The sequence below is a fragment of the Gallus gallus genome, chromosome 1 (genome assembly GCF_016699485.2).
Source record: "Gallus gallus isolate bGalGal1 chromosome 1, bGalGal1.mat.broiler.GRCg7b, whole genome shotgun sequence".
NCBI lineage: Eukaryota > Metazoa > Chordata > Aves > Galliformes > Phasianidae > Gallus > Gallus gallus.
Window position 1 is genome coordinate 188820673 of NC_052532.1, and position 14069 is coordinate 188834741.

Consider the following 14069-nt stretch of genomic DNA (forward strand, 5'->3'; position numbering starts at 1 on the left):
GGACATAGTTCTGCTCACGCCACATGGAAAGAATAGAGCTAAACTTTTGAGGAGCAAAGAAAGTAGGAAATAAAAGAGCTATATCATTGGAAGAATATTTAGAAGTCCTGGGGGGGAAGTTTGATAGAAAGGATGTATCATTTTCTATTTGTGTTATTGTACAAATTGCAGTCCAGATGCTCCAGAATCGGGGCCAGAAATGCCGAGTGCATGTTATTTAGAGACAGCTCACATTAGGTTGACAACAGACCGAGATAGCAGGCAGAGTGCACGCAGAGGTGATGAGAGCTGTAGACCCGAAAGGTCAGCTCACACGTATATGAGTACTTTATGCATCTTCCCTTTTCCTCTCTGCATTAAAAAGGAAGAAAAAAAAAGAAGCAAAATATTCAGAGAAGGAGGAGGATGAGGGGTCGGGTCAGAGGTAGTCACGGTAGGCGAGCTACTTTCCTTAGCGGTGCCAAAAGCCATTTGGACAGTGGGATGACTGATCTCAGCACTAAAGCAAAACATGTGCTTGGCAAAACAGCAGCCCCTGGGGTCAGCGGGGAGATCATCGCAGGGCCGGATGGAGGCTGGGCTGGAAAAGGGCATGCATTTGTGCTGCATGTCATAGAATCACAGAATCATTTCAGTTGGAAGGGACCCTTAAAGGCCATCTAGTCCAACTAGACGAACAGGGACTCCTACAGCTCCATTAGGTGCTCAGCGCCCCATCCAGCCTGACCTTGAGTGTCTCCAGGGATGGGGCATCCACCACCTCCTTGGCCAGCCTGTTCTAGTGCTTCACTACCATGATCATAAAAAAAGTTTCTTTATATCTTATCTAAATCTTCCCACTTTTAGTTTGAAACCACTGCCTATTGTCCTATTACAGCAGCACAAAGGCCTCCTCTTGCCTCCTGAGAGGAGCCATACACAGGAATTTGTCCCAGGAGTGGGGGCTGATTCTGATCACAGAGCCAGTGTGAACCTCACAGGGAGCAGCTGTGATTCCTGACTCACGTTAATCAGAGACAGACAGAGACCATGCCCCCAAAAAAGCCCAATGTGGTGTTACCATGTCTCTTTATTATAGGCCATACAAGAGTAGGGTGCTATAGGTCTGCCTCTTCACTGGTGCATTGCAGTGCCATTGGGCACACATGCCTTGGGCCTTGTGGTGGGTTGATGGTTGGACTAGATGGTCCTAGTGGTCTTTTCCAATCTTAATGATTCTTTGGGCTTCCCACACATCATGACGGCGGCCATTTCTCTGCACTAGCTGCCGGTGTTGGAGTACAGCAGAGAGCTCACAGTGAGATGGACTGCAGAAGTGATGAGGGGAAAACAAGAGGCCTGGAGCCTCGAGTGGGAAATGGAGGCTCACACAGATTTCCTGCGAGATGCACTGTGTTTGCTTGTGTGCTTGGTTATCTTCCAGTAGTGGTTATATAATTGGAGAAGATCTTACTGTTGATTTTTCCAGTGTATTTGTTTTAGTGAGGTGACTGTTTTCTTATTTAGGGCCCTTCCTCATCTCTCATATTCCTAAATTTACAGGAAAACATTGTCTTTCTCAAGAATCTTTCATCTAAGGGGGTATCTGAACGTTTTGGCCCATAGTGCTCTGAGGCGGGTGTATATAACATATCATTAAGCAGCTATCAAAGCTGTGGTTAGATGGGAATGAGCAGAGAGCATGTGGTACTGCTCAAGAAGCCACTGCTGACTGTCCCCTTCTACAAAGCTTCAGCAGAGCAGCATACGAGGATGTGGGAATGGTACAGTGGAGAAATAAACTCTGATAAAAATCAGCAACAAAACTACTGTTGGCTTAACTGAGGCTCAGCTTCCACCCAAGTGACCTCCTGAAACAGCCAGCTGTGTGCCAGTGGTGTTCAACCAAATACAGCCACCAGCAAATCATCCACAAATGGTAATCACACTCCAACCCACCTCTGGAGCAACCTCAAGGTTGGGAGGTGCTCGTCCTGGAGATGTAAGAGCAAAGGATATGTAAGTTGAAGAGAGATTCCCATCCTCCAAAATCACAGCACAAAGCAGTTTGCGTGAGAGCAGTAAGCACGCCAGTCTCATTGTGTGTAATTTGCTGCAACCTCAAAAGGAAGTTGGTGCTCGCTATGGCTCTGAACCCAAATTATATGCAACCACAATTCACATGACCAGCTGTGTGTATGCATGATGGGAGAAGTTTCCAGACATTGTAAAACTGGCTTTTAAAACTGTATTCTTTCAGTGTTTTGGATCACATTTCAGCCTTCAAATTGCCTTGATCTTTGTTCTCAGACATATTTGCCTGTCCAAGTTGAGGATGAGGGCTGTTTTTCATAGACTTAGGAATGCAAGTGTTTTTAAGCAGAATTCTTCCTGTCTGGGGAAAACATCGTAACTGGGAGAAATGTGTGTCTGCAGCATCATAGGAACGGCCATAATCTGACAGAAATACTGTAGTTTGTGCTTGGTGGGGCTCTTACAGAAACTGATGTTACCCTGCTCACTCTCTGCAGACAGTGAAAGAACAGCATCCCCCAAAGCTGAGACAGAAATGAGAAGCCCATAAGCCACAAAGCTGTCCTGGGCTAGCTTGTTGCACTCACTGACTGACATTAAAAAGGTGTGACAGTGGTACGTGTGAAACAGATGAGGAATTGCACAGGGTGGCTGGGAATCGTGTAGTTGTTACCAGGATGTTTTCCTTTTCTTGAGAGTTGAGAAAGCCAATCCAGTGGGATCTGGGAGCCAAAGTCACATGGGCTATTTTGATAGGAGGCCAAGAATTTGGGCTTTGCCTCAGGAATCTGCCCTGTGCTTGTCTGTAGGACAAAACTTAACATCAAAACTACTTGCTCCATCAGTACTCCCTTCTGAATCAAGCATTTGATATAAAGGAAGGGGCAGTCAGTGGGCACTTCAGGTTTTACACTCATCCACACAGGAACACTTATACTCTGCTACTTCTGTGTGTGCAGGTACTGTGTATCACCCTTTAAAATCAAGTCCTTCTGTAGCATGGTGGTCCTATCTATCCTCCATGCACTGATTTTACTCTTCTCCCTTATCAGTGCACTTCATACTTGTAAAGACATGTTCAAAGCTAGTAATAAAAGAAAAAAAAAGAAGTCACCCTAATCTATTTCTCACTTAAGGCAAAGAATTATTCCCATTAACTCATACAGAAGTCTATGAGGTCTTGATTTTTCTCTTGTGGAAAGAAAACAAGGCATTGATTTTAGCCCCAAATTTGAGTTTCTTATAAAAAAAATACAACAGCTGTATCATGTCCTATCTTACTTGGTATTAATTGTCTATCTCCACCTTTCCTGATAAGAAGAAAACAAAGCTATTTTTAACTATCTGTGAAGTTACAGAGCCTTCACAAAACCACTCAGCCAAACCAGCTGCTCTTTGGGGAAGTCTGTCTAGCTCAGTTTGAAAAATCTTTCACTCAGACCAACAGATTCTTGTTTGCAGACAAAACACGCATAATTTCTAGCATATGGATTTTTTTGTTTTGTTTTGTTTTCTATGGAGGAAAAATTAGTGCCCTGGAGGCTGGCAAACTGTGGGAAGAGTAATGAGTTCTCTGCTAAATTCAGGCTAGAGCTGTACCCCTGCTGTCTGAAAACAAGGTGAGGGGCTTCGTGCTGACATTCCTCCTACGAATTAATGAATAAAGCCCTGAAGACATTCTGCTTATGAGATTTGCTCATTGAGATAAATCTCCAGTAACGTGTGGGAACACCATGGCTCTGCTGCTTTTTGCCTGTGAGCCTGCCACATGCCCATTGCAGCCATCATGTTCCTGTACAGTGAGGGGTTTGATGCATGGACTTTGTTACAGAATCATACAATCACAGGATAGTTTGAAACAGAAGGGGTCCTTAAAGGCCTGCAATGAACAGGGACATCTACAGCTCCATCAGGTGCTCAGAACCCCATCAGCCCGACCTTGAGTGTCTCCAGGGACGGAGCATCCATAACGTCTCTGGGCAAACCATTTTGTTCTGGTCACCCTTACAAGAGTCGCTGTTGCAGGTTGAGATAAAGATGAGAATGGGAATGAAAATATACAGCTCTAATCCATTGAGAGGAAGCAAAACATTTACTGGTGAAACCTCTTTAATAGTAGGGGCAGCTTCCATTGGTAGTGGAGCGCACTGAAGGTGGTTCCCCAGGAGCTGAAACAAACATGGAATTCAGTTGCTTAACTATCTCTGTCTTGGAGGGTTTTTTTTTTAGCATTCTCCAGCTCTGTGGGAGAGGAAGGAACAAGGATATGAGAGGATTAGAAATCCATGATCATATCACTTTGTAACAAAGGAGATGGCCAAGAGCATGGGATTTTTCAGCTTGTGACTTTGAACCCATAAAGAAGGAATGGCACTATAAGAAGACTTTGTAAATCATGGTCAATAAAAGATTTGCTCAGCAATAACTGCAGAGAAGGTGCAGGGAGAAATCTTTCCAGCTTTCAGATAAGACATGGTGATGGCTTCCATGTACCCCAAACACTGTGGGTTTGGTTCTTTTCCAAGCATAAGTGCACACACATGTGCAAATTAAAGGTAGTAAGAAGCTACAAGACATTTAAAATGAGAAGATAAAGGTTTACCCTTCCAGTATGCTTCCTTCCCTTCCTTTTTATGTAAATATTTTCAATACAGCTTTTCCAAAGTGGAAGCACTACACAGGACAAGACTAAAAAAGAAGCAGGAGGATCTCCTGGCTCTGCCATGCTCCTCCAGAATCTCTAAGTTCCCTGAGCCCCCACCACCTCAACTACAGTTTCCTGATGTGCTAGTAACTATGATTTTGTATCTTTGTTCCCACTGATGGAAGTACGATCTACAATGAGTAAATGACAAAGCTAAGCCAAGCTTGCATCCCTCCTGCTTGTGTTCATCTGAGTGAATCAGCTCCTTTCACTGCTGGAGAGGGCAAGTGGTGACAATGCTAATTGTTGTCTGAGAATTGGCTCGGCCTTCAGGTTCTGAAATAAGTGGCTTTAACAGACTTGCTGCCACCTATGGGCTTGGTGCTGTCAGAGATAAGAAACCAGAAGCATCTGAGGTTCCTTTTCAGCACAAAACCCCTTTACTCAGCCTCCACAGAGCATGAAGCCTGGTGGGCAGCAGACATTTTGGCCTTTGTTGTTGGTCAGTGACATAGCATCTGCCCTCTCCATGACAACTCATTCCCCACACATTTATAAATGAACTGTAGCACCTGGCTTTAGCTCTGCAGGGCAGTGGCTCACCTTCTAATCATTAGACCTTTCAAGACCAGAAAAAGAGTGGTACAATATGGCTTTCAGGCAGCCTTAAAAAAAAAAAGAAAAAGAAAAGAAATCCATCCCCAAAAGCTTTAATCTTAAACATAGCGAGAGCTCCATGAATTCCAGCTTTTGATCTGAGGCAGAGTGTGTTTCCAAATTCATTTCACGCTGTGCTGTTCCCATGAATGTAAGGCTTCAGCCAGGGGTCCTGCTCCTGGACCTGCAGAGCTCTGCTCCCGGCCACGGAGCTGTTCTGCGATGGACCAACTCTGCATGTAAAAGCATTTCAGAGCTGTCAGTGGTTGGGAAGGCAGCAGCTTCCTCATCGCACACAGCTGCAGTTGCCCCAGTATGAGAGTCCTTCTACTGGCACTGCTCGTTTGGATGCAGCGAGTGCAGAAGTGCAGTGAGGTGGTGATGTCAGATGTCTGACTGACCAGGGGTGCTAACGCTGTGCTCCCTTTTGAATCTACTTAATGATATGAATTATTAATTTTCATTCCCAATACCACTTCAGGAGGTGACCGAGCTTGCTGCTGCACACTTCTCAGCCCTTCTGTCTCTAGAGAAAGGCAACGAGTCAGGGCACCCAGATCTGGAACTGGAGCAGCATGCTGGAGAGTGCCCTGAAGAAGGAGAAAACAGCCCTGCAGGCCTGAAGGGCACATGGCCAAATACAGGCACTCCACCTTCATGGCACCTGCACACTGATGGCAGCTCTCGCTGGATAAGGAGAGCTGGATGCTCCTGGCTGCACAGCCTTGGAGGGGGTGTTCAGACAGCCCAACCACTTGTAAAAAATACACAACATTTTTACAAAGGGCATTGGTAGGCATGAAGACTGCTGCTTCTGTAAGGCATCATAGCATTATTTTGAATAGGGATGTGCTGGGATTAACTGGGAAGAAAACCTCTTGTATTAAGTATGTGTGTGAAAATTTGATGAAATATTCACTATCTTAATAGGTGGAAAATAACCGAAAAGCCTTTTTATACATAATGAAAAAATGCTACAAGATGAGTTTAAGTGGCTGGGGAGATAAATATTTAGGATGCTGTGTTTCTACCTTCCCTATCCCTTTCTCCCTTGGAAGAGTGAGCAGCACAGCTTTGCTGAGCTTCACTGCTACCACAGCATGAGGCTGCGTCCGGGTCTGCTCTGATGTGACTCTGGGCAAGCAAGTGGAGTATTAGTGCCAAATATTTCTGTCTCCCCTTATCTATCCTCCAGGTTCAAAGGTTGCAGGAAGTAAATGGTTTAAAACTGTGATTATCTTTTTTTTTTTTTTTCCTATTCATTGCAGATAAGCTTTGACATTCATGGTAGCTGTGTTTTCCCTGCTGTGATACAGTAGTGTTAGCTCAAAGCCAAGCAGTGCCTTAGAGCTGATGTCCAGTGTTGATCTTGGTCCGGCATTTCAGCAGACTCTGGTCTGGAGAATAGAAATGAATGCAAATTTTCTGATGAGAATGTTTTTCTTTAAATTAAAAAAAAAAAAAAAAATGATGACTCATAAAAACTCAAGCTTTATCTTGTGGGAACATACCAGTTCTGCTGGGAAACTCTTCGGGGGAAAGGATTGTCAGGTCCGGGAAGGAAATTTGCATCAGAAATGTCAGACATTGCAGCAAAACCAGCCACGTCCTGATGTAACATCCATCTACCAGCACAGGGCTCGTGGAGCTGCTCATGGGTTTGGCAGGGAAATACTGAGCGCTGCCTCCACGCATCTGCTGACTGCTGCTGGGCCAATGGGAATGATTCCTCTTTGTCATGGTCCTGCATCAAAGATTTGGGAAGTGCTTGGTTCTGGCCTGACACAGAGCAGAAAAATTAAGAAAAGGCTTGTGGCATAGGGAGCATTTCTTCTTAGATGTCCCAGAGGCTGAATGTCCTTTCCCCCTGTAGTCGGCACTGGTGAGGTCACACCTCAAATGCTGCGTTCAGTTTTGGGCCCCTCACTACAAAAAAGACATTGAGGCCCTGGAGTGTGTCTGGAGAATGACAATGGAGCTGTGAGGGGTCTGGAGCACAAATCTTATGCGTAGTGGATGAGGGAACTGGGATTGTTTGGTCTGGAGAAGAGGAGGCTCAGGAGAGACCTTATCACTCTCTACAGCTCCCTGAAAGGAGGCTATAGTGAGGTGAGATCGGCCTCTTCTCCCAGGTAACAGCGATAGGATGAGAGGGGATGGCCTCAAGTTGCACCAGGAGAGGTTCGGGTTGGATATTAGGAAAAATTCTTCTCATAAAGAGCGGTGAGGCACTGGACAGGCTGCCAGGGGGGTGGAGGAGTCACCGTCCCTGGGGGTGTTTAAGGAAAGGGCAGATGTAGTATTGATGCACGTGGGAAGTACTGGTGGTCGGTGGATGGTTGGACTGGGTGATCTTAGTGGTCTTTTCCTACCTTAATGATTCTATGATTCTAGTCTATGATTCTATGAAATCCATAAAGACTTTTCTTAACTTGTGCTACCACACCACTTAGCAGAAGTGTCACACTACGTGCAAGCCATGGATCTGGCACATCGGAGAATCAGTTCTGGCCCTTCCCTCCATCACCGTGTAGTCTCTGCCAGGTTGCTGTGTCCCTGCTGATGGCCTGGCACACGTTCTCGGCAGCAGTCGTGCCATGGACAAGTGCAGGGCTCTCACAGCGGCCCATTCCCACGACTGACCGTGTGTGTCAGCCCGGGGAGCTGCTCACAGCTCAATGACCTGGTTATTTTTAATCCCGCTCCTTCCTCTCCCTCATTAACCATGTGACCCCACAAATGCTTGTGCTGGCACATGCGTTGGGGTGGCACGGGGACAGGAACAAGCAACAGGAGGTGGTGGAAGGCTGCCAGATACAACTTCATCCAGATATATCCTCTTGTGCAGCACTAATAACAGCTATTTGCCGTAGATTAACACCAGAGCCCTGAGGAAAACAGCAGTTTAACAGCTATATACTCATAAAGCTGCTCATTACGATTTTTTCAAGCATTTCTCTGTTTGCTTGAGTAGTGTACCAATAATTACTGATTTTGAATAATTTACTGCCAGTTCTTCATCAAGATACAACTCGGTTGGTTAGTTATGGGTGAAGTTTTCATTAGGATTAAAGCTCTTCAGACTTCTGAAAATGTTTCCTTCTGTCCTGCTGTCTAATTTGGTATAAGAATAGCAGAAATCCTATTAATTAAAGACTAAGAGCTTTTATAATCTTCTTCCCAGACTGCAGAATGCATTTACCACTGCTGCTCAGTGGACTGAGCCTGCTGCAGGATGCTGCTGCTCCTCTGAACACACACGTGGGAGTGGGATACACTCAGGCTTATGCTTAAGAAAGGTCAAATTGTCCCTTAAAAGCAGGGATTTCCCGTGCAATCTAGAGTTTGATCTTCAGCTGTGGGCAGGATGAGCTTTCTTATAGGATGTATGGCACCCTGCGTGCTCCTTCAAAAAGGGAGCCTGTGGACAATGAGATTGGCACTGAGAAAGACACACCAAGTCTGTCTTCCATGCTCCTAATATGCCATAATACATGTTGTAACATGGAAATGCATGGCTGATGGAAACACAGAAACTATGTGAAGCAGATGAGTATGGTAAGAGTATTCAGTGTCTAAATCGAAGCATGATATTTATAAAAGATAAACTGCAGTAGCGGAGTTTCCAGGTCATTGAAACGAGTAGGTGTGAGCTAATCATGGAATGATGGAATGCTCCAACCCCCTGCCATGGGCTGGTTGCCCCCCACAAGCTCAGGCTGCCCAAGGCCCATCCAACCTGGCCTTGAGCACCTCCAGGGATGGGGCACCCACAGCTCTCTGGCCAGGGCCTCACCGCCCTCAGAGTAAAGAATTTCCTCCTAACATCTAACCTAAACCTCCTCTTTTGTTTTGAAGCCATTGCTCCTTGTCCTGTCACTATCTGCCCATGTAAAAAGTTGATTTCCCTCCTGTTTATAAGCTCCTTTTAAGCACTAGGAAGACACAATGAGGTCTCCCTGGAGACTGCAGCCCTGGTGGTTCAGTAGCTGTGGTGTTTCTGGGGAGTGAACATTCCTGGGGGACACACCTGCACCTGTATGGTGCTGTCTGCCATCATGAAGGGGAATCACTGTCTGGGAGTGGACATTTTGACAGTATGAGAACATGTTCTGCGGATCCCTTCTGCTTTTCTAATTGGGGTGCATCTGCCAGTGTGTATTTTGCTGACTGATCCTGCCTTCCCCTTTTCTCCCCAGGGAATGGCTTTCACACTTAAAGAGAGGCTGCAGCTGGGAATTCATGGCCTCCTGCCTCCCTGCTTCTTGAGCCAAGATGTTCAGGTTCTCCGTGTCATGAAAAACTACGAGAACAAAACAAATGATCTAGACAAGTATGTCAAAAACATCTCATTTCCTCCTTCCTTCCCCTTTAAGTCATGGTTCTTTAAAGTCCTTTGGAAGACTTGAGGATCCTGTTTCGAAGCACTGGGGTTTCCTTTAGAGTCACTCTTTTTGCACCCATCAGTAGTGTTTAATGTTTACTCTGGCCTGTCTGCTGTCAATTGCATTCCATTCCTGTCCCAGTATAGCACTGCTATTGCTTTTCTTCTACTAGCATATTGCTGGAGAGCTCTGGCATTAACCTGGTGGATCACTCTCCTTTATGTACAAATGCCCAACAAAAAGGCAGCTCGTGCCCCAGTGCTCTCATGTTCTATGCACCTATCTGCATGCTCATTAGGGTAGTCTCTAGAATAATGGAGGGAAGAGCAGAAAGAACCAACCAACTGGTAGGAAAAGAAAACAAAAGCAACACCTAAAATAACAAAACCAGAAGTAATGATGTGCATTGATAGCACTGATATTTTTGCGTTAGTTCTTTTTGGAATGCTGGATTTAGCTATCATCCTGTGTTTCGTGACTGAGGGAGTGGGATAACAGAGGGAGGTTTTGCAGAAATACTTTCAGAAAGATGGTGATCTGAAATGTGTGTGCTTACATTTGCCTGTGGGTATATACAGCCATACAGACTGCGTAGCAGATTGTGATGAACAAGATTATGTCTCTGTTTCCATTGCATGTTTTCTAATGCAGAAAAATTCTGCTGGTATGCATAGGTCTGATTTCCAGCTCTCTTAACCCTGTAAGCTGTCAGTAGAGCTGGTCAGGCCCTCCGGGAAATTCTGCCTGAAGTGTCTGTTCATGATCACAGAATCATAGGATGATGTAGCACTGTTCGTGCTGTAGCCCTTAGGAGGGTCAGGGCTTTGCAGAACTGAGTACATGCAGAGGGAGCCAACTGTTTCTCTCTATGAAACTGCCAACATCCGTAAGTGCTGATACATATCTCTTTTATTTCATTTTCAAGGTATATTGTTCTTATGACATTACAAGACAGGAATGAGAAGCTGTTTTATCGAGTGCTGACCTCCGACATTGAGAGGTTCATGCCCATCGTTTACACCCCAACAGTTGGCCTGGCGTGTCAGCAGTACGGGTTGGCTTTCAGGAGGCCACGGTGAGTGAAAAGACCATTCTTGCCCCTTCTTTCGTGTGAATATTGCTTTTGTGCCAACAGCCCATCTTGATGTGGGTGGCCCGAAACATCTAAAACTTCATCCCTAATCAAAAGATGGGCTATCAGGCAGCTTCGTGTGTATGTTTGATGATGAGCTGGGGAGTTGAGAATAGCTGTGCCTTCTTCTTATAAACAGTGAACAGAGTGGTTTTGTTCTCCAACAGTACTGCACAGTCTGTAACCCAGCTCCAAATGTCTCTCTGAATTTATGGTTGCACCCCTTCCCCAGCTGCAGTCATGGGAGCACAGAGCTCCTTCTGCAGTGCTGGCTTTTGAGTAATCGTTGCATTTGGGATACACTGTGCTGATTTTTATTTTCTCAGTGCACTTCCCACAAACCACCCCACAAAAATCGTTTTCAAAGGAGATGCTGCTCCGCATCAGTGCCTGCCTCTCTGCTCCACACAGTTCCTGAGTAATTGATGCAACATTAATCGCTGTGCACTGTGTTGGAGGGCCCTGCTCTGCATAATTGCTCCTAACGATTATTGTTTAGATAAGCCTCTCATTAGCATTCTGAAATATGCTTTAGGTCTATCCTGAAAATTCAGCAGGAAGTTTCAGTTTTCTTTGCAAGCTCTTTTTTTGTTGTTGTTTTTTTTTTTTTTTTTTTTGTCCTTGAAATGTACCAGTAGGCAGATAAACACTTTTGCTTGAGATATGGAAATATACATAGTAAAGGAATGGAGCAATACTATTTTAAAAGCTTTTCATGAGCATGGGATTTAACTGTGGTTTCAGCTGAAAGTAGAGGGATAGGTGGGGAAACTGAAGCATGTTCTATTGAACGACTCGGCGTCACAGTGGGGACCATGAGTCAGGTGTTGAAGATGTGAAGGCTGTGTAAACAGGTGGTGAATAACACAGTATAGATAAGATAGCCAACCAAGACACATAGCAGCCAATTTCTGACCCCCAGTTCCATGCACAGCCATTTTAATTCAGAGAAGCACAGAACCACGGGATCACAGAGGTTGGAAGGGACCTCAAGAGATCACCGAGTCATCATTTCTGCCATCAGTTTGCCTTTACCTTGCAAAAAATTCCAACAGCATTTGGGACTTTTGCTTCTTTTCCATCCCAGCTACGCTGTTATCCTGAAGAAGAGTCTTTGTGTGCTCACCTTCTTCTGCATTCATTGCTATTGGAGAACTCCCCTTTCTCTAACTCACTATTTTCTCATGTTTTCAACCCACATTATTTCACCAGTGCGGTAAGAACATCTGTTCTCACAGTCTGGCAGTTTTACTGCTGAATTTGGGCTTGGAGATGCTCTGGATTGCAGCCTGTGGCTTCTGCAGTAAAGGGCAGACTGTCACACCCTTAGCACACTGAATTTCCTACGGCACGGAATTCCTCCTGCGAGTGAATTTCAGCCTAGCGTCAGGTTTGGTTTTAATCAAACATTATTTTTTTTTAGCAAACTAGAGGTTTGGTTCCAAAAAAGCAAAGAGCTATTATATCGTGCAAAGTGATGAGATTAGAACGAGAAGCATTCGTGCGTGCTTATTTTGTAGTTGTGTCTTATTGTCTTACAGCAAATATCTTCTCTCCTGGAGTGCGTTATGTACATCAGGAGCTTGCCTGCAAGAAGCTTAGCTCGGGGTACTATGCCAACCCCTCCTGCTCAAATCACTGGGACCTGTAGATCTGGGGAGCTCAGGAATTATTAGGAGAAGAAGTTTGAATTTCTAACTCTTCATATATTAGTTCCCCTACATTGCACTGATTGCCTGTGAAGGCAATTCTTCTCACCCAATTTTATTTGCATCAGAAGGTTTTTAAAACAAAATGATCCCCACATAAACCTTACATCCTGACGTATCTCACAGTTGTTATAGGAAGTGCACAACACAGAATCACAGAATCATAGAATCCTTAGAGTTGGAAGGGACCTCTGAAGGCCGTCTGGCCCAACTCCCCTGCAGTGAACAGGGACACCACAGCTCAATCAGGTTGCTCAGGGCCTGATCCAGCCTTGCCTTCAAAGCCTCCAGGGATGGGGCATCCACCACATCTCTGGGCAGCCTGTTTCAGTGCCTCACCACCCTCACGGTAGAAGACTTTTTCCTTACATCTAACCTAAATCTACCCTCTTGGAGCTAGAACTGGGGAGAATTTCCAAGCTGCTCAGTTTTGCTCTGCTGCCACAGGAAGCCTCATCATGATCCTGTTCATTAGCTGATTACACTTTATTTTAAATATGCAATAAGGCATTTCTGCATAAACCATTCCAGTGTTTAGCTCTCATACGAGTAGACAGTATTTTCCCCCTAATGTCTGACCTAAATGATGTCTGCGGATGCAATCCTCTCTATGATAACCTTTTCACAGCAGAAACTGGAACAGTGCTCAGCCTGGTGGCTTTCCTGCTTGGGACTGTTGCTGCCCTGACCAGGTCACCTCCCCTTTGGCTCTGTGTCTCCTGAAGCACACGCTATGAATCCTTTCTTTGGTACGATTACTCCACCAGATTTATGCAGCTTTGTAATTGTGCATTTCTCATTGCTCTGCGTCCTGCTGGGAACTTTGTCTTGTTAGTTTTGGATCACCTCTTCAGTGAATCAAAATCTCCCTAAACCTCCCAGCTCAACTCTTTGGAAATTTGGAATGTTTGCTGCAGCAATTACCTTTTCATCCAAACCATCACATTAACGCCCTTGATCGGGCGGGGGAAATTGGAGATATCTCAGCTTAAAATATCCCATGGTGCACCAGCATGGCTTGACTTGTATACAGCAAGCTTATGGGGGGAGGGAGGTCTGCAGATTATTATGCAGTCTGTCTGCAGCCTCAGCAGCAGAAATTAGTGACCCATGAATGCAATAAGCCTCTTCCCTGTGTTGAGATCTCTGTTAGCCCCATTAGTGCTTGATTTTATATTTCAAGGCTGAACGTGGTAACATTAAAGCGTAAGTAACTTGCTTACAAGGCAAATCTTGTACAAGAGCATCTCAAATTATTCCTACGAGGTCCAGCGGGGCTTCTCTCATCAGAATGTGTTTATCAGTGTTGGCACAGCTGCACATTCTGTTTGCTGCATACTGCTGTCATAACTCAGTGCCCCTTTTACCTGTGTACCAGCTTTTTCACCTGTGCATGTATGGGGCTGATGGTTGGAGTTCTTCTCCCACACCAGCACTCAGCACCCTGTGCAGGTATCAGCAGCCTCACCTGCTCCACGTGGCATCTGACACCTGCTGTTCCTTCCTTTTGAAAAGCCATTGAGCTGACA

General features: G+C 45.2%; 1 protein-coding gene across 5 annotated transcripts in view; it reads left to right on the forward strand.

Annotated features, from left to right (window-relative positions):
* Positions 1 to 14069, forward strand: part of ME3 (malic enzyme 3) — a 118454-nt gene that overhangs the window by 56597 nt on the left and 47788 nt on the right. For all 5 annotated transcript variants that reach the window (XM_046902271.1, XM_003640570.6, XM_015280299.4 and 2 more), the window contains 2 exons: positions 9514 to 9647; positions 10625 to 10774. In XM_046902271.1, the coding sequence (XP_046758227.1) occupies positions 9514 to 9647; positions 10625 to 10774 (284 nt within the window). The remainder of the gene's footprint in view (positions 1 to 9513; positions 9648 to 10624; positions 10775 to 14069) is intronic.